Source organism: Bolinopsis microptera, chromosome 1, assembly GCF_026151205.1.
Source record: "Bolinopsis microptera isolate Bmic1 chromosome 1, MBARI_Bmic_1.0, whole genome shotgun sequence".
NCBI lineage: Eukaryota > Metazoa > Ctenophora > Tentaculata > Lobata > Bolinopsidae > Bolinopsis > Bolinopsis microptera.
Window position 1 is genome coordinate 537706 of NC_087072.1, and position 19363 is coordinate 557068.

At 38.0% G+C, this 19363-nt stretch overlaps 4 protein-coding genes across 4 annotated transcripts in view; 2 read left to right on the plus strand and 2 right to left on the minus strand.

Moving 5' to 3' along the window:
- Positions 1-17110, minus strand: part of LOC134825402 (C-type mannose receptor 2-like) — a 63735-nt gene extending 46625 nt beyond the window's left edge. Inside the window, exons 1-2 of the mRNA XM_063837581.1 lie at positions 17093-17110; positions 16181-16262 (exon numbers count right to left, since the gene is read on the minus strand). Of these exons, the coding sequence (XP_063693651.1) occupies positions 16181-16262; positions 17093-17110 (100 nt within the window). The remainder of the gene's footprint in view (positions 1-16180; positions 16263-17092) is intronic.
- LOC134816918 (transcription activator BRG1-like) overlaps positions 1-19363 on the plus strand; it is a 762051-nt gene that overhangs the window by 498085 nt on the left and 244603 nt on the right. The window lies entirely within an intron of this gene.
- LOC134823409 (allatostatin-A receptor-like) lies at positions 12450-14108 on the plus strand. The gene is made up of 2 exons (XM_063834867.1): positions 12450-13513; positions 13787-14108. Exons 1-2 carry the CDS (start codon positions 12487-12489, stop codon positions 13834-13836), a joined length of 1077 nt encoding a protein of 358 aa, XP_063690937.1. The 5' UTR covers positions 12450-12486; the 3' UTR covers positions 13837-14108.
- On the minus strand, positions 17068-18847 carry LOC134826673 (uncharacterized). The gene is made up of 5 exons (XM_063839147.1): positions 18695-18847; positions 18206-18296; positions 17828-18067; positions 17506-17693; positions 17068-17301 (listed from the first exon to the last, which is right to left on the minus strand). Exons 1-5 carry the CDS (start codon positions 18745-18747, stop codon positions 17124-17126), a joined length of 750 nt encoding a protein of 249 aa, XP_063695217.1. The 5' UTR covers positions 18748-18847; the 3' UTR covers positions 17068-17123.

Below are 19363 nucleotides of genomic sequence, written 5' to 3' on the forward strand. Positions count from 1 at the left end.
TGATAATGCTAAATATCTGTTAAATTAGCCTGTAATACGGCTACACTAATTGCTTACATCCTTCTTTCTATCCGGGAGAGAGTGCACTAACAGCTGCTGAGAGAATGCTACGTGTGTGTTACCATGGTTACTCATTATTTGTTAAGTAAATCATTAATAGTTATCCGGACACTGCTTAGCTTTTGATTATAATACTCCAGCGATCTGCCTTATCCATCTAGACAAGTAGTAAAGTAAAGCGGTCTCAAGTAATGTGGTCTGGTAGAGAGCGGTCTCAGATCTTTAGTAGAGGTGTAACCATGGTAACACACACGTAACCATGGTAACATCTTTACACACGTGTATCTTAATGAGAAATATAATAGACAGCTGAGTCATTCTGCAGTCGTCCTGTACTCCAGCTATCCTAATGTATCGATCGGTATTTCTGCTTTAAACAGTGTTCTTTTATAACTAAATCTGGCTTTACTATCTATATTATATTTTAAACTTGACGAAATTCCCCCGGCAACGGGGAATTTCGTCAAATGAACCGGGACGCAAATGAAACCTCGCCATTTTTAGCAGGGTTGTAAAAAAAGGGTAGGAATAGGAGATAGCATTCTTAGAATTTTGATTAAGGCTTCAGATTTTCTATAATTAACGTCGGAAGTGAGGTAAAATAAACGTTAGAATAATGGCGTAATTTCATCAAAGGTTACCTGCGTCGTTGCTTGGCAACAGCAAGAGATTGCACGTTCGCGAGAAAGAACAAGTCATAACTAGCTCACAACAGTGATCAAATTGCATGAAACGTGGAGAAAAATGTTTTTTTTTTAATCTGTGAATTTTTCGTTTCAAGAATACTAAAATCACAAATATTTGTAGTAGGAGTTCAGTAAATCTCGGCAGATTTTAGTAAACAGGAATTACTAAGTGGAAAGGTCTGAAACTGAAAAACGTTTGCTACACGTTGTACACCTCTCTCGTGCACGCGAAAAGGGTATACAACGTGTGTCAAAAAACGTTAACCACACGATATTAGAGTTTCATAATTAATTACAGTACAGCCTTATCGATTTTCACAGAAACTGCACCAAAGGCACATTCGAGATCGAACCGATAGCTTGCTGTACAATAATTTTATTGATTTCAATGATGAATCAGTGGGGTTAAGATAATCACATTTGTTATAAATAAAACCTCTCTGTACCGTTAATCGTGCTGATCAGAATCTAAACTGGCCTGCCTGGATTACCAGACGTCACCTACCGATTCAAATATGGCTACAGGGTGGAAATCGGTAAGGGTGGAAAAATGTTCAGTTTACATTACAATAACATTAAAATTAAAAAACTAGGCTTGTGAGGTATATGAAAAGGAAATGCCAGATGGCCTGGTTTTTAGAGATGAAGCAATCTTGGGAAGGATGGGGTTCCATAGTGAGCTACATTTGGGGGCACGATCAGTTCTGTTCATGGAGGGTTGTCTTATCTGAATAGCAGCCTGCAGCATGTTCTGTCAGGTCAAGTTGAGATCGTGTGGTGAGGGATTTGAGGACTTCTATGTTGTTCCAGGAGATGGAATGTCCAGTGGTCAGGGCATGATGGGCGGGGGCAGATTTGATCCTGTCTGTGGTTTGATGTAGAAAGCAATTTAAAATGCAAGAAATCGTGATAAGTGATGAGAAATCGAAATAAATGAAGATTCCTGGCACAAAAAGATCAAATATGGCCGGGTCCTTGCACGCTGATCCTCTCAATCTCACCTCAAAACTCAATTAAAAGATCTGCCAAAAAATGCGTTACTCAATAAGTTGTTTGGAGTATTCTCTGTAACTAAAAACCGGTTTTACACGTGCCCACAAGTAAGCATCCAATGAAACAGAGGAGTGATCATGCTGTAGGCCACGTGGATCGCTCTGATTGGTCAGCGTTACGGAAGAAAATAGAAAAACGTGTTTTTTATTGTTAATTAAGTCCAAATTTGTTTTTTTTGTCGCAAATTGTAGCATTATTTATCTTGATGTGCTGTACCAAAAGTAAGTTATGGAACAGCTGTCGGAACTCGTGCCTTCGGCACTCGTTGCTCCATAGTTCCATAACCTACCATATGAAACGCTCTATACCGGGGTGTTTCTATACCGTACACTTCTCGTTTCTCCCGCGAGAGGCCCGGTATAGACTATAGAGAGGTTATACTGTATCACGAAAACGTTACTTGGCCTCATGGCTCATTGACAGCTCGCAGAAGGCAATAAAATAACAGAAAGCCTAAAATGCAATGTCAACTATAAAAAAGTTGACATTGCATTTTAGAGAGCTCTTTTCAATGTTCTTCGATCCGTCCCACATAAATCCCTGCGGCAAGAACCTGTATTTTTACTTCAAAACATCCGGATTCCAAATCAACATCCCTAATAACATTAACAATCCTTCCTGATCACGAACTGTCGTTTCTTAGCAATTTCCAAGAAATCCTGACTCTCCTGGAACTCATTTAACTGAATTAATTATTACCGTTTCTTTGCTACCCCTTGCCCGACGCTCGTATCTAAAATTACCCTTGCCCGTATCTTAATCTTGTTCATTTTAGCCGACCCTGACATATGGGGGTGATTTGAGGTATCTCGCAAATGAAGCGGTATGCAGTACAATACAAAACAAGTCACAGTAGAATATGTTGGAAGGTGTATTTACACTTACTTCCTAGCTGTTCCTCGGTTCTCTGGTCTTTTAGTTGTATTGCCTTCTTCGAGCTGCAAATGAGCCATGAGGCCAAGTAGACGTTTTCGTGATAAACTGCAGAACCTCTCTTTACCGGGCTTCTGCGGTATAAAGTGTTTCATATACCGCATTAAGTGTTACCATGGTGACACTACTATACTAGTTACCATAGTTACACTACTACTATATACCGCATTAAGGGGGGCATACACCAAAACTGTCCAACCCAAATGACCTCATAGGAAGTTCAGTAACTATCTAGCGCACCGTTTTCATACCAAACAAATTGATTTTGAGGATTCCCATATTTGTAATCGAGCATTTCCTGGTTAAAGTGCATTTTTCGGAAAAGCCCAATTTGTTTTGTTGAGGCTATAAGTCAATAATTTCTTGTGATATCGAGCTGAAATGTTGCACGAAGTTTATTCATATCTTTAATCTTGTTCAAGATGTTTGTAAAATCTTGATATCGTATCTGAAAAGTCTGCGTTTTTATAAATTTTTAAAGTCAAAAAGGGGTATTTTACTTTTCAGGCTTGTTTTGACCAAAAAGTCCGTCTAAGAACATCGGATTGTTTTGATACTTGACATGAAATTGTTCTCTGAATTCTGGCGCAGTTTTTTGATGCCCTAAAAAATGTGTTTATTTAACTGGAAAGTTGATCTTTTGGACCTAAAAGTCAAACAACAAATTTAGGCATATTTTTCGTTTGTCATATTTATAGATTTTTTAAAAATTTCGATAGGAATGTGCTAGAGACTTTTGGAAGGGTGCAAAATAACCGCAACTAGCACATTTATTTATAAGTTATGAATAACAAAACACCCTAAAATGCTTCTTTTTAAAGTTATGGTAGAAAGTGTGATTTTTTGGCTTTGCATATACAACAAGAATTGCGCCCGTTGTTTCGTTTTGGCGGATGCTAGATTTCCATTCACTATAACTTTAAGTATAAGCTCCAATCAGCTCACCTCATAATAATAAAACTGATAAATTATGCATTAAATACGGGAAACCCTTGAAATTCAATTCAATTGCCCTAGAACTTAACTTGTATCTGTAATTCAAGAGACTGTAAGCAAAAGTAAACTATACTCGTGTACACATCAATACACTACGCGTGCCACGTACAAATTGGGCTTATAACCTAATATTATAAATAACATAGTATACATTAAAATACGCTCGCGCCGCGCATTCATTGACCAAAGGCTATCTATACATCACATCTCCACAAGCAATCCTCGCGCACGCGTGCGGCTTTTCGTTGCATGGTAACGAACGGAAGGAAGGAACACGACATACTCAGACCTACCTACCGCAGTACTGCAGTAGTAACCATGGTGACACACACCCAGTAGCAGTACTGCAGTAGTAACAATGGTGACACACACCCAGTAGCAGTAATGCAGTAGTAACCATGGTGACACACACCCAGTAGCAGTACTGCAGTAGTAACCATGGTGATGCACACCCAGTAGCAGTACTGCAGTACTAGTAACCATGGTGATGCACACCCAGTAGCAGTACTGCAGTAGTAACCATGGTGACACACACCCAGTAGCAGTAATGCAGTAGTAACCATGGTGACACACACCCAGTAGCAGTACTGCAGTAGTAGTGGTATTCCTACGTCACTAATAAATAACGTGTGTAAAATAGCGCGTCTCAGAACAGCTGACTTAAACAGGGCAGGACACAAAACCCCGAATACACATAGTATAACATTACATATATAATATAATATGATATATAACATGATACAGGGCCAGCTTTTAAACCTCCTTACAGCCCACTTCTCGACAGGTGAGGGTTTGTTTTTTAAAGTTGTTGACAGCCCCCCTCTCACTGCAACCCGTACTGGTAGACTTATATATATATACCCGTACTTATAAAGTCATAATTATTATCATAATATCATTATGAAGAGTTTTGTTAATGAAGTGTTTTGTTAATGTATTTACTATATAGAGACTTAAAGCACAATCGTGTGGCATTCCATTTCAGTATCGAAACTTATTCCTAAGTACACCCAGTAACCATGGTAATACACACCCAGTATTCAGTAACCATGGTAACACTAACACACACCCAGCAACTAGTTCTGTTAGTGGCCCCGATTTCTTATTTGCGGGCTTTGGACTTAACCACAGATCTTGAATGATGTATGAGCTTCTGCAACATGTAATTGAAACTGATCATTTGTCTTTTCTTGCAGTTTTTCGTATCGACAGAATCTATTAACGCTTCCCCCTCCTCTATTATACCATAGGAATTGTTTCTGATTAGTTTCTGATAAGTTTGCTAAAGTTGTTGTACGAGGTCTTCTGTTAAAACGGTTCAGCTTTAATCAGCTATAACATACCTCTAGCTCGATTGTTAACAATATAATATGTTTAAGATATAGTTAACAATATATCCTGATCCTACACGGAACATTGTTCGCACATACCGCTCATACGCTCATGATCTAATAATAACCTATAGACCGTAATTGCTCGGACTATGGCACACGTACAGTTGGGAACTTGTTCAGAGTATGACGAGAACTAGTTTTGTGCTGAGAGTCCGGACCCTGTTGTTTTGTGTTATATAGAGTCCCCGTTGTTGCACCTTGTTTTGTGCTGTGTTGTTTTGTGCTGTGTTGTTTTGTGCTGTGTTGTTTTGTGCTGTGTTGTATTGTGCTGTGTTGTTTTGTGCTGTGTTGTATTGTGTTGTTTTGTGCTGTGTTGTTTTGTGCTGTGTTGTTTTGTGTTGTGTTGTTTTGTGCTGTGTTGTATTGTGCTGTGTTGTTTTGTGCTGTGTTGTTTTGTGCTGTGTTGTTTTGTGCTGTGTTGTTTTGTGCTGTGTTGTATTGTGTTGTTTTGTGCTGTGTTGTTTTGTGCTGTGTTGTTTTGTGCTGTGTTGTTTTGTGCTGTGCTGTTTTGTGCTGTGTTGTTTTGTGCTGTGTTGTTTTGTGTTGTGTTGTTTTGTGCTGTGTTGTTTTGTGTTGTGTTGTTTTGTGCTGTGTTGTTTTGTGTTGTGTTGTTTTGTGCTGTGTTGTTTTGTGTTGTGTTGTTTTGTGCTGTGTTGTTTTGTGCTGTGTTGTTTTGTGCTGTGTTGTTTTGTGCTGTGTTTTTTTGTGCTGTGCTGTTTTGTGCTGTGCTGTTTTGTGCTGTTGTTCGGATCTGATAGTGTTTGTTAGAAAGTACACCCAGTAACCATGGTAACACACGCCCAGTATCACGAGTTACAATCAAGTCCCCTTTTAAACGCCACGTTAGAAGGTTCTTGTTAAAAAGTAAAAACGGGTTATAATTTAAAAGAGCAAGTAACCATTGATTTTTTCCCTTTAAAATTAAGTTATTCTTTTGCGAGCTACAGTGTCTTTATCTTTATCAGATTGAATTTAAACATAGTACATAGTATGTATAGTGCCGTTGTAAAATTTTATTCTATTCTATTCTATCAATGCCGCTGTTGTTATTTTTGTTTTTGATCAAAATTACCAATAAAATGATCGACATTTTTGAAAACGCAAAGGATGAAATGTAAGATGTTAAAATCTTACATATACGGTCACTATACGGCTACGTAAATATTATTCACAGCAGCTTAATCGAGCCCTGCAAGGAAATCACCCCTGGATACTCATTTATACCTGATTATAGTTATTTAACTTCTCCATATTATATAATAGGTTATTAAGTCTATCGTAAATAAAATAAATTATTATAACGATTTCGGTACCTCATTTCTTCTTCCCCTGCATGATGAGAGCTTAGTACTTTATTGAATTATAACTTTTCGTGGAATCCTATTTCCTAACAGTCTTGTAGTTCTAGCTAGTGTATGGATAACCAACATGGTTTTCACTTCTCATCGACAATGTGATTTGAACGCTGACTTTCTGATCAGTCAACAGAAGCAAATCAACGATAAAGATTTTACTAATTTGGTAGTTACTATGGTTGCCAGCCTGTAGATCCCGCTCCTTATGAAAACGCACAACACCCTTCTTCCGCAAGCTTACTCGTCATGACCTCAGGAGTAATGAATGAGTTCAGTAACAGAACTGTTTATGGCATTGAAAGTAGCGCTATTCGTTACACCTGGGCAGGATACTTTCTCTTCGTCATCGTCTCGTCTTTAATAGGAGACACGGCCATTCTCATAGCTTCCATAAAGTATAGAGCCTTTAAACTTCATAAAATCATCATCGTAATCATCCAGCACATAGCAGTATGTGATCTGATGGTATCACTTACAGACGTCCTCCCGAAGCTCATCTCTGTAATTGCAAATGAAAATGTGTTCTCGACCTTCCTCTGTTACCTATCCCCTTACCTGAGATACTACTTCAACCCGGCGAGTGTGCTTCTCATCTGTGCCATGTGCTGCAGTAAGCTCTACACTCTCAAGTCCCCGCTCCGCTCTGCAACTGTGACATTAACTCGGACTCATATGATGTGTGTAGGGTGCTGGTTAGCAGCCTTCACCTTCCCTGCAACATTCCTGGTCTTGGATTGGAAAGATATTTACTTTAGTTACAGGGGGTATCAGTGCAACTATGTGTATTCCTCACCAGTGTACCTCTGGCTCAAGCCTCTTCTAGCGGTCGTGTTTTTGTTCATTCCAACTTGTCTTGTTGTAGCTACCACTGTTAATTTGCTTATTATAGCTAAGAAAGTTGCCCGCCGTTGCCGGGGGAGTCTGAAGTGGCAGGGTATCATGACAACAGTTCTCATAGCAACAGTGTACTTCATCTCTCTAATCCCTATGGTAGTGTATCGCGTTGGAGAATCCCTCGTCAAGATCGACGACAAAAGCAGAAGTTTTCATTTCACCCACCTTTACAGGATAGCGATTTCTTTCCCATCCCTGAATATTATCAGCAACTTCTACATCTACAGTCTAACCGTCTTGGGCTTTAGAGACTTCGTGTGGTCGAGAATACAGCTCCCCTTCCGGCTCTCTACCAAAATGGATGCTTTTACAAGACTTGGTGAGACGATTGTTGAATCATTCAGACTTACTTAATACTCAACTGCCAAGTTTCGATGAAGATTTAATGGATTTAAATAATATCTCAATTATAATTCCGTAATTTATCTTTGTCAGAAAAGTGCATAAACGTGCAAAAGTTATTTTATTTGCAATTTCTACGACAACAATTTGCACGATGAAAAGCACAGGCGACGGGATTTCTAGTATTTCTATAAAGCTGTTTTTTTCAGGAAGAAGAGGATCTGAGACAGAAAGTCACACGAGAAACATAAACTCCAAGCCATCTTAACTAAATTACACCCCTGTTCCATGCCCAATGAACGATGAACGAGGATGGGCACGAGGATACAATTTCCATAAATTCGTCGAATATTGCCTCCAAATCCTCGCGCAAATGCCCATCCTCGCGAGGGTAAATCATCATCGTGCACAATTTCCCCACAAGGATGATTTCCTCGCGATGATATTATTGGACATTTCCATCCTCGCGAGGGTATTATATTGCAAGGGTTTTCTCCTCACACGCAGCTTATCAAAATAGGTAAATTTTCACTTTTGTCACAAATATAAATGTAGGCAGTTTCTGGTGTCATCGCGAGGATCCCACGAGGATCGCACGAGGATTGCACGAGGATCACCGCGAGAATACCTATATGAAATTTCGACAAAATTATGGAAATCATATCCTCGTGTGCATCCTCGTTCATCGTTCATTGGGCATGGAACAGGGGTGTTACTGTGTTTCTTAACATACATTACTGTGTTTCTTAACATACATTACTGTGTTTCTTAACATACATTACTGAGTTTCTTAACATACATTACTGTGTTTCTTAACATGCTTTGTAGTGTTTCTTAACAAACTTAGCTGTATTTTTAAGATTATGCTACTATGCTTCTGAGCATACGTTTTTCAAAAGTATAAAATATTTAAATTGGTTGAATCAGAATTTGCCTAATTTTAAGATATTTTCACATGACCTGCTCAAACAGTGCACTGTATTCAGTAATTGTTTATGTTATGGTCTTGTCTTTGTCAATGAGTGAATTACCGCAATAACTGGACACCCAATACTGATTAACGTGATCGCAATGTTCTCATAATCTTTTTGAAAATTGAATTTATGACATGGGGTCAAAATTCGTTATATATTTTTCTGAATGATTTTGAATTTTTGTTTTAATTATGCCTTTCACATTTCATGAGCTGGAAATTCAGAAATTAATTTTGCTTTTGAGCGACTTGACAATGATAATAAATTACTTAGTTTATGTTACTTTATCATTGTGTAGATTCGGCAGGGGTCGCTTCTCTGGCTTGAACAGTATCAAGTACGTTCTCCAATCGCCCTGGCTTGAACAGTATCAATTACGTTATCCAATCACCCTGGCTTGGATCTTTTAAAGATTCCATTCCAGAAGTGTTCTTTGTGATGGCGCGGCGGTATACCCTTTTGTGGGCGGGGTATCAGGATAGCCTCTCAAGAATTTAGCAAGAGAATATTTGAAAGTTTTTCTAGATATTTATTGCGTTAACTTCCTTGGGGAGCAGGTTCCATAACTTGGCTGCTTTTACTCCAAAAGGGTTTTCATAGTGGGTCGAGATTGAATATTGTGCCTTTTTATTAAATGCAGGCACAGTGGCTTTTACGCTGTGCCGGAAGCTCTCCTTGAACTGCATGTGGATGTCGTTCGGAGCTAGTCCATTCACATTTAATGTTATGGAAGATAATTCATCACACAATATCTTTACTGTAATATTGAACTAAGAAGTTTTAGTACCAAGCGATGTCGATGACAAAGCATTTAAATTATACACATTTGCATTGTCTGCAGATTCTTCCACTAAACTATCAACAAAAGGATCCATTATACTCTAGGTTATACTATAATACATTTCGAATTAAATTGTGTTGTACACGTGACCTCAGCACCGACAGTAAACACATTCCACCCTCCTTACATCACGTGACAGATAAACACTGTTTTATTTTTATTTGCTGGATCTAAACTTCCTTTATAAGACTCTACATACCACGCATTCCGAGATTGATTGCTCAAACAATAGAGAAGAAAGTCGTGCTGATCAGGGCGGGCACTCTTCTCTTTACACTATTTAAATTGCTGCATCATTACAGACAGACTCGTAATCACGGTAACCACGATGAAGATCACACCTGTAGATTACGAGTATAATGACAGGATTGCGTATGGTATTGAGAGCGATGGTTTACGGTACGCATACGCCGGGTACTTCCTCTTCGTGATCGCCTCCTCGTTAATCGGAGACACGGCCATTCTCATAGCCTCCATAAGGTACGATACCTTTAAACTCCATGAGGTGATGACCGTGATCATCCAGCACATAGCGGTTTGTGACTTGATGGTCACTGTTATGGATGTACTCCCGAGGTTTGTTTCTGTGACTGCTGGTGAGTGGACGTTTGGGACTTATTGGTGCTATCTGTTTCCTTACGCAAGTTACTATTTAAACCCAGTTAGCATACTTCTCATCTGCGCTATGACCACCTTCAAGCTGCTCTTGATGAAATATCCCGACAAATTTGAGGACACTACAGAAAAGCAAGCTCATAAGATATGTGCGTTATGTTGGCTAGCAGGACTCACTTTCCCTGTATCTTTCTATTATCAAGGTTGGGATGACATTCAATTCTCATACAGAATCTACCACTGTAATTACGTATACTCTGAGGAAATTTGGCGCTCTTGGCTAAAACCTCTCCTCGCTGTCGTCTTCCTATTTATTCCAACTTGTTTGGTTGTATTTAACACAATTTATATGCTGATTATAGCGAATAAATGTGCTGTCCAAAGCAGAGGAAGTCTGAATTGGCAAGGGATTATGGCAACAATTCTAACCGCAACTGTCTATGGCATCTCCGTTCTTCCATCTTTCGTGTATGCTGCCACAGAATCGTTCGTCAACGTCGACGATAAGAGCAAAAGTTTTTTCCACGTCCAGTTTTACAGAGTAATACATTCGTTCATTTTCCTAAACACCATGAGCAACTTCTACATTTATTGTCTGACCGTTCTCAGCTTTCGAGATTTTGTCAAGTCTAAAGTATCACGGTCCTACCAGTTTATCACCAACGTCGGATCTTCCTTCCGTGGACCTCGCCGTGGTAAGAATAGTCCACATTATCTGATATCTCCCTTCAGAAACATAGAAATTGTGAATTTTCCTTAAATTTAATTAGTATTACATCTACAAAGTCTACAGCAATACATTTGCCAGGAGAAAGAAGGTGCAGGACAAAGGCAAAAGCAAACGTTGATGAAGGAGCTGAACCATCAACACCGCTTGCTGTGACAGTGTGACCTTCAACACCATAACTATCAGAGATGCAAAGGATTAAGTTTGAATACAGACCTTTGTTGATCTGCGAACTGTACGCCAAATGATTTCTAACTACTGAGAAACACAAAACGATATTAATCTCCGTTATAGTGACATACCTAATCTAAATTCTACACGTCATCATGAAATATATCTGGCTTCAATAGCGACTGTATCAATAGGACCCCACGAACTAAAGGAAACATCGATTTAAGAAAGAAATCGAAGTTAACTAGACTGAGAAATGACATTTTCTTGATGCTTTTTTATTTGTTTGTTTTATTATTTGAGATAACTTCAGTAAATAACTTTACAGAGGAACTACTCATGTCCCTCAGTTAAACAGGACTTATTACTCATGTCCATCAGTCAACCCGATACCGCAAGAAATGATTAACTTATAGCCTCTCCATAAAACAAATTGTGTTTTTCCGAAAATTCCACTCTTACCAGGAAATGCTCGATTACAAAAATAGATATTCTCAAAATAATTTTTTTTGGTGTGGAAACAGTGCGCTAGAGGGTCACTGAACTGCCTATGAGGTCATTTGAGTTGGACGGCAAAAAACGGCAAAAACCACTGTTTTAGTGTATGCCCCCTTAAACAAGACTAATTTCTTGGTTTTTTAGAATATGACCATCTTCCGTTTGTGATATGCGGAAGATGGATAGAGTTTTTCTATTTTAAATCCTTTAGCATAAATTAATAATTGTATAAACGAAAGATATCTCTTGAAACATTGAAATGGCTGAAATGAAGTAAAGAATGTATGATGTTGCCATGACCACTGTAGAATGTATGATGCCCAGTTGATACAGCTATAAGTATAAGAATGTATGATGCCCAGTTGATACAGCTATAAGAATGTATGATGCCCAGTTGATACAGCTATAAGAATGAGGTAGTAGCATGATCAGGCACTGCCAATTGGTAATTTAGTCCTGTACAACACACGGTGTCATTGTTGCCATGACAACTGTAATATGTTCAACGATCGCTCAAGTTTGTTCATAAGACAATCATCGCATTTAATCTATTGTATTCCTCATTAAATCTATTGTATTTCTGGATTATCTCCCAATTAAGTATCAACAAAAAGGACACCGTTTTCCAGCTCTGAGACGAGTTGACTTCTCGTATTCTTAAAAGTGAGTATTAGTCAATATTACTATACAGTAGTATTGTTATGGCAACAATACTATTAGTCAATATATAATGCTCATTCAAAACGAATAAAAGATGACCTGGTTTAACAATGCTAACATTAACTTATCCGTACAGAGAACATGAAGATAATGATGACTGTAAGTCAGCACCAATAGCTAATAGTCTTGAGAGATTATATTGAAACCAACTATATCAAAGCAGCCATTTTGTCGGTTTGCTGTAAACGTATTGTCGCGTACGCCGTATTTCAATACTCAAGTTCTACATGAATCCTTACGAGTACGGTAATAAAACTGCGTACGGTATTGAAAGTGATGCTCTCCGGTACACATGGGCAGGGTACTTCCTAACAGTAATCGCTTCATCTCTGATAGGAGACACCGCCATTCTCATAGCCTCCATAAGGTACGATACCTTTAAACTTCATGAGGTGATGACCGTGATCATCCAGCACATAGCGGTTTGTGACTTGATGGTCACTGTTATGGACGTATGCCCGAGGTTTGTGTCTGTGACTGCTGGGGAGTGGACATTTGGAACCTACTGGTGCTATCTGCTTCCTTACGCAGCATACTATCTCAATCCAGTAAGCATACTTCTCATCTGCGCTATGACCACCTTCAAGCTGCTCTTGATGAAATATCCCGACAAATTTGAGGGCACTACAATCAAGCAGGCTCACAGGATATGCTGGGCATGTTGGCTAGCAGGACTCACTTTCCCTGTGTCTTTCTATCATCAAGGTTGGGATGACATTCAATTCTCATACAGAATCTACCACTGTAATTTTGTCTACTCAAAGGATATCTGGCGCTCTTGGCTCAAACCTCTCCTTGGCTTCGTGTTCCTATTTATTCCAACTTGTTTAGTTGTAGTTAACACGATTTACATGTTGATGATAGCGAAATCGTCTGCAGACCAGCGGGATCGAGGCAGTCTGAATTGGCAAGGGATCATGGCAACAGTTCTAACCGCAACTTTCTACTGTATCTCCGTGCTACCAACTTTTGTGTATGCTGCCGTAGAAGGGTTCGTTCACGTCCACGATAAGAGCAAAAGTTTTTTCCACGTCCAGTTTTACAGAGTAATACATTCGTTCATTTTCCTAAACACCATGAGCAACTTCTTCATTTATTGTCTGACCGTTCTCAGCTTTCGAGATTTTGTCAAGGCAAAACTGGCGAGGTCCTACCAATTCTTTACAAGGGCAGAAAACGTTGATAGAAAAACATCTACATCAGTTGTGGTGACCCTCATAGCCAGCATGGCAACTGCTGCAGTCACAAGTCACGGTAAGATAATATTGCTCTTAACTATTTATCATACTTGGTGAATTTTGATTTCTTTAACTTATCGATCCGGTGGGAAGGTTACCATGGTAACACATCGTGAAGTATGTTTCACTTTCAACTCCCAACGATCTGGGTTTCAGATCTATATTATGGGGGGGGGCGGGGGAGGGGGGGCAAAACCACCATACTATCTATTTTTAAGTTATAATTCTAAAGTTGCAATTTTTTGACTGCCCATTATAATTAACAAGATTAACAAGATTACATTACCAGGCAGGAGGATCAGCGAGTCCGATAGCGAGCTGGATACTTCTTACGATTAATTACCATGGTAACACTTGATCTGGATACTACTTACGATTAATCATAGCCACTCGGTACCATGGTAACACTTGTTTTTAATCCGGTTAATGAAACCTTGGAAGCTAGTTGTTACAACAGCTCTTGTTATTTTTTACTTTTGAAAATATTTTAATCCTAATCTTAATATGTATAATAGTGACAAATCGAGATTGCGATTTTTTTAAACTATTGTCTCCCTCTTTTTCACTATTGTCGTCATAAAGTGAGTGATTTCATCGGGAGCTATTCGCTAACGTGCAACAATGAGCCTCATTAGGCGCTACCAAACATGTTGGGGGATGGCGATCAGATCACTTTGAGTGAATACTGATAGTGACTTTCCTTAAAATCAAAGATATTCGCGTTATACCGTTTCGAAGAGATCACTGATTAAGTGTCAGGATCACAGCTCGGCTTAGTTGAAAACAATCAACTTGAAATTTTGGGAAATTCCTTGAATTACCAAATGTGTCTAGAAACTTTTGAGTTCCTAGCTTAAAGCGTTCTCACTTTATGGCGACAATAGTGAAAAATAGGGAGTGGCGTGCCACACCCCTATTATCGATGAAATTTTACGAAACGTTCAGAAATTCTAAATTTGACCCATATCTATATTCTCCGAAATTTTTGTGAAACTCTGACACGATTTACGTGAGTTATTAAAGGGTTGTGACTTGCGTGTGGGTAGTTACCTTTGTATTTCAATCCCCAACTTACATGATCATAAAATGAAACGACTAGCTTGTATTTTTCGACTTGTTATCTTTTGATTTTTGGGATGATCGCCAAATGATCACGGGTTTTTCTGTTTCTTTTTATCTTATTTCCCTAAGATTTTCCTTTAAATTTCCGGTGCAAATCCCGAAATAATAGAGTTTCAGACAACCCTGGAACTTCAAGATGACTGTTGTAGCGAATCAACTGCCAATCATATTTATATGTTATAATTATAGTTATTTTATACACATATTTATATGTTATAATTATAATTATTTTCTACACTAATTTTCCCTCAGAAGTCAGATTCATACATTTTTTATGTTTTCAATTTTTGATTAAAATCTTTTAGAACATGAATATGATGTAGTGACATTGAAATGTCGAAAGTTTACTTTACCTGAAAAGAGCATTTTTCCTTTGTCGCATTTACGGAATTATTAAAAATTTTCATCAGAAACAATTATATGTAATCGTTAAAAGTAAAACTGTAAAATTGTTCTGACCTGACTGCGAAAAGTTGACGTTTCTGATAAACTTGCTTTAGTTTCTTCTTTGAAAGTGAAGACTTGTTTCTCCATGGCAGCATTCGCTTATATAATTAACAAAAATAGTACATGTCCTAACGATTGGTCTCAGGGAAGAAAATAAGACAAAACCACAAGACTACTGTTACCTTGGTAACATCAACATTCAACATGACACGTGACATCGATATTCAACATAACACTTGACATAAACATTGAACATGACGAAGACCTGACGGTTTCTGACAGTTTCTTTCTCTATCAGGAGATAGATAAAGAGGTTTCGAAAGATTTTTGAAAAGAAGCTTTTCTGAAAATTTTGAATATGTCCTACCGGTAGGACATATTCGAATTTTAGCCTGCCGCGACCCAAATTTCACTGTTTTGACTGAATTTTTCTTGAATGACCATCTTACAAGGTCACTGAGGATGGCACAAGACACGATTTAGGTACTCAAAGTTCAATTCCCAAAGAAAGCTTGGATAAACGGAAAATCACCAGGATATAAAACTGAAGATATCAAAAATATTTCTCCGTGCGGAGAAATATTTTTGAATTTCATTTCCGGTCGCAAAAATGTGAGAAAAAATGTGAGCAAATCTGGTTGCAAAACTGAGCCGTGGAACTGCAGGGTAAGAGGAGAAACTCGCGCTATATATGATAATAATTATTTCCCGATTTGTAGTAGTTACCTTGGTAACAGTAGTGGTTACCTTGGTAACAGTAATAGTAGTAAACACGCGGATGGGTGGAATGAGCCTCAATAGGATTTTACATAAATGTATATTGTGATAATCATATAATCAAACAATATCAATAAGTATCATGATAGATCGTTAACGAGTTGGGAACGGGTATTATTTATGATACCCCAATCTTTTATTTACAAACAAATAAACACATATTCTATCCCTGGAATTAGATCTCGTAGAAATACCGTTATTTGACTGTCAAACATTTATTGTTCTTTTTGGAAGTAGTTACATTTTCTATGTTCCAAGTTGGAGTCCATTATAATTGTCAAGAATAATCGGCCAAAAAACCCGCAACAATTTCACACATAATACGAACAGACCTTACCGGGCCGTGATGAGGCATCAACTGCTGCTGGAAAGTGTAGAGGTGCTGGAGAATAAAGTATTTGAAGTTTCTGGTCTGTCCACTATTCGAACCATACTAAAAGAGGAAATCTGTCATGACTAGAAGCAGTTTGTTTTGTTACAACAAAATAAACTGGTTGGGAAGTCCGAATTGTTATGTACCCGAAACGACAGCTTACACTGTGATTAATTTTTATCAAGTTTACAATATTCTGAATGCTAATTAAATGAACATCTTATAAAATAAGGAGTATTCAAATGAGATGGGTAATTTTGAAATAAGTAACCTCATTATTTAAAACTAAAGATACTAATTACTAATCATTTTGAATATCAGTAATCAATGTCATGTCGATTAAAAGATAAAAACAATATTTTCAACGACTTTTAATTTCAAATAAGAACATCCACAAAGATGAATATGTTAATTATGTCCATTATCCATACATTGATAAGAGAATACTCAATATAATTTGTTAGATATAAAAATGTCTCCATAAAAATCATAATGCTATTCATATCCAGTATATCCTGGTTCAAAATCTTGAAATAAATAATCAGTATAATATAAATTTCTCTAAAACCTGGATCCCAATAAAACGTAGGGTATAAGAGTAAAAGATAGCGTCCTCCGTAGATAAATTCAAAACAATTAAACAGCAAATTAAGGTATAAACAGATAGATGTGTAAAACTGATAAATTAAAATAATCAAGATGAAAAACAGTCAAAAGTCATAAGACATCTAACTATCAAGTCTGGAAGAGGTAATAATCTATATAAAATACGTTATAAGCAGTGATGTAACTGCTTAATATAAAATACATTGAACCTTATTCTAAGACGACACAATTTACCTTAGCCTCGATCAGTCAATCACACGTAAGACTTACACTTATGTCCACGTCCATTCATTTACTAGCTTCAATCCTCGTTGCAGTTGATAATCTTAGCCAACATGCGAAGTTTCGCCATCGGTTCGAGATCCCTGTCCGTCAGATCCATCACCTCAGAATCTACTTGAGAGATGTGGAGTGAAGTCATATTATCTTCCCTGTGACCTGTCTTCAGCTTAGGTGCGTACTTGAATGATGTTATTAACCTGGAACAAAAGGTGAGCAAATAATAGCAGCCTATTGTTTTTTTTAGTTCGTACTTAGTGGTAAGATAATAAGTTGTTTAATTGATTTTCCTCTCAGTTCGACTAAGTGATGCATCACTCAAGAGAGAAGTTCATTCATATCGATATAACCAAAAAAACAACGTAAATGTAAACCACAGCTGCAGAATATGTAACAAGGGGTACCTGAGAAGATCAGTGAACTCGATCAGTCTGAGATTAGAACAGGATCTCTGACTAACAGCTCCAGTACTTTTCAGCTTCCTTGCGAGAGTGTAGTCAGTTTGTTTAACAAGGGTGTGAGGGGCTCCAAGCAACCGAGCTCTTAAGTTAACACTGGATCTAGCTCGGTCCACAAATACGACCTTGATCACCTGTAAAATTCTACATTTAGGTCACGAATTTGGTACAAATCAAAATGATATTTAGCTCATCATACCCATCATAACAAATGCATTACACGAAATTTTGTAAAATAAACAAAGAATCGAGCTTATATTATTATTACCTCACTGTAAATAAAGTACTGCGAGCCTTCCTTCCACTGAATAAAACACAAGGACTTCTCACCAAACTTAACAAGCCTGACTTTTGGGGAGTCCACGGATCTGGAGGGTACTTGAGGAGACGTACTCGAAACTTCAAAGAAAGTGGCACGAGTGGTTCTTCTTCTTTTACTTGCTCTCGTACTTGGGCTTGGCTGTGGCAGCTCCGCAGAAATAGAATCACCTCCCCACTTAAACGGGTCCTGGAGACAAAATTAAATTATTGATTTAGCAATTTCTCATCAAATTCGTCTGATGGGATACTTTTTAACAGGTGATAAGGCAGACGAACAGCTAAATTTGAAGTTAACAAATATCATATGTAAACTGCAAGCGCATACCTGATAACAAGCTTCGTTGAAAACAGAAAACGCTAAGCAGCTTTTAAGCAAAGATTTTGGAGTTACAGGTGTTCTACAAGGGGCAGCATCGCTGTGGTAAAAAAAGTGAGTTCCTCGAAAAAATGAAATGGAAATCAGTAGCGTAGCGCAATTTATGAACAAAATAAGGTCATACTTGGTACAACAAAAACGTCGGGAAGAAAAGTATAGGGTCGTGATGCAAATTCGATGCTATTAGGGACGTCAAAAAAGGGAATGGGACAACGAAGGGGCCGACGAAAACCTTAACGGGACGGAAATTGTAACGCTACGCCACTGAATTTAATGCAGGTTTGCGGTAAAACTAGACCTTAAACAATTCTTTGATAAATAGATTAGCAAAAGAAAGATAACATTGTAGATACGAAGCATAGATAATGGGTTTAGCTGAAATTATTTCTTCATAATGGAGAGGGCAATTTATGTAGCAAGTTATTAATAACAGATCACCTCAAAAGTTTAGAATGAGGTGCCGGTATCCTCATGTTAGTATCTTCAATCATCGCAGAGACAGTAGAATCCTAATTTAGTGATATAAGATGGTTTTGACTCTCTGATTGATGAAAGGGAATATTCTTTAACAAATTTAAGCAACTGATTACTGCGGCCTGGGCCAGAGGGAAATTTAAATTATCAGCAAGGAACATAAAAAGCATTTTGCGAGTCAGGTATAATAAAGTAATAATAGTATTAGTGTCCATTTGGAAATTACAATAAAGGGATGGACGTCCTTAATTGAGCAAAATTGAGCAAAATGAAGTCAAACAGATACATTTACACAAACTGCGAACGAAGATCATTCGAGAAGTTTCACGGACGACGAGTAACACTTCGCCCAACAAAACTCTGGCCAATGAACGCGCGCGCAGTTGCCCACGTGACTAATGAGTATCGTGACGTCACAAAATGTACACGCGTGCGCGTGTGCCCTACTTGTCCTCAAAGTTGTTTTGGCGCCATCTTGTCTAGAGTTGTCTGATATGAGTAGTAAATTGACGCGTCCCTCCATTGGGATATCTTTATCTTCCCGAATGTAACATCCGTTCGATTTCTGTTTAGGAAATACTATTAGAAACAGTTTCAAAAAGAGACTTGTCGAATGTACGTATTGAATGTATT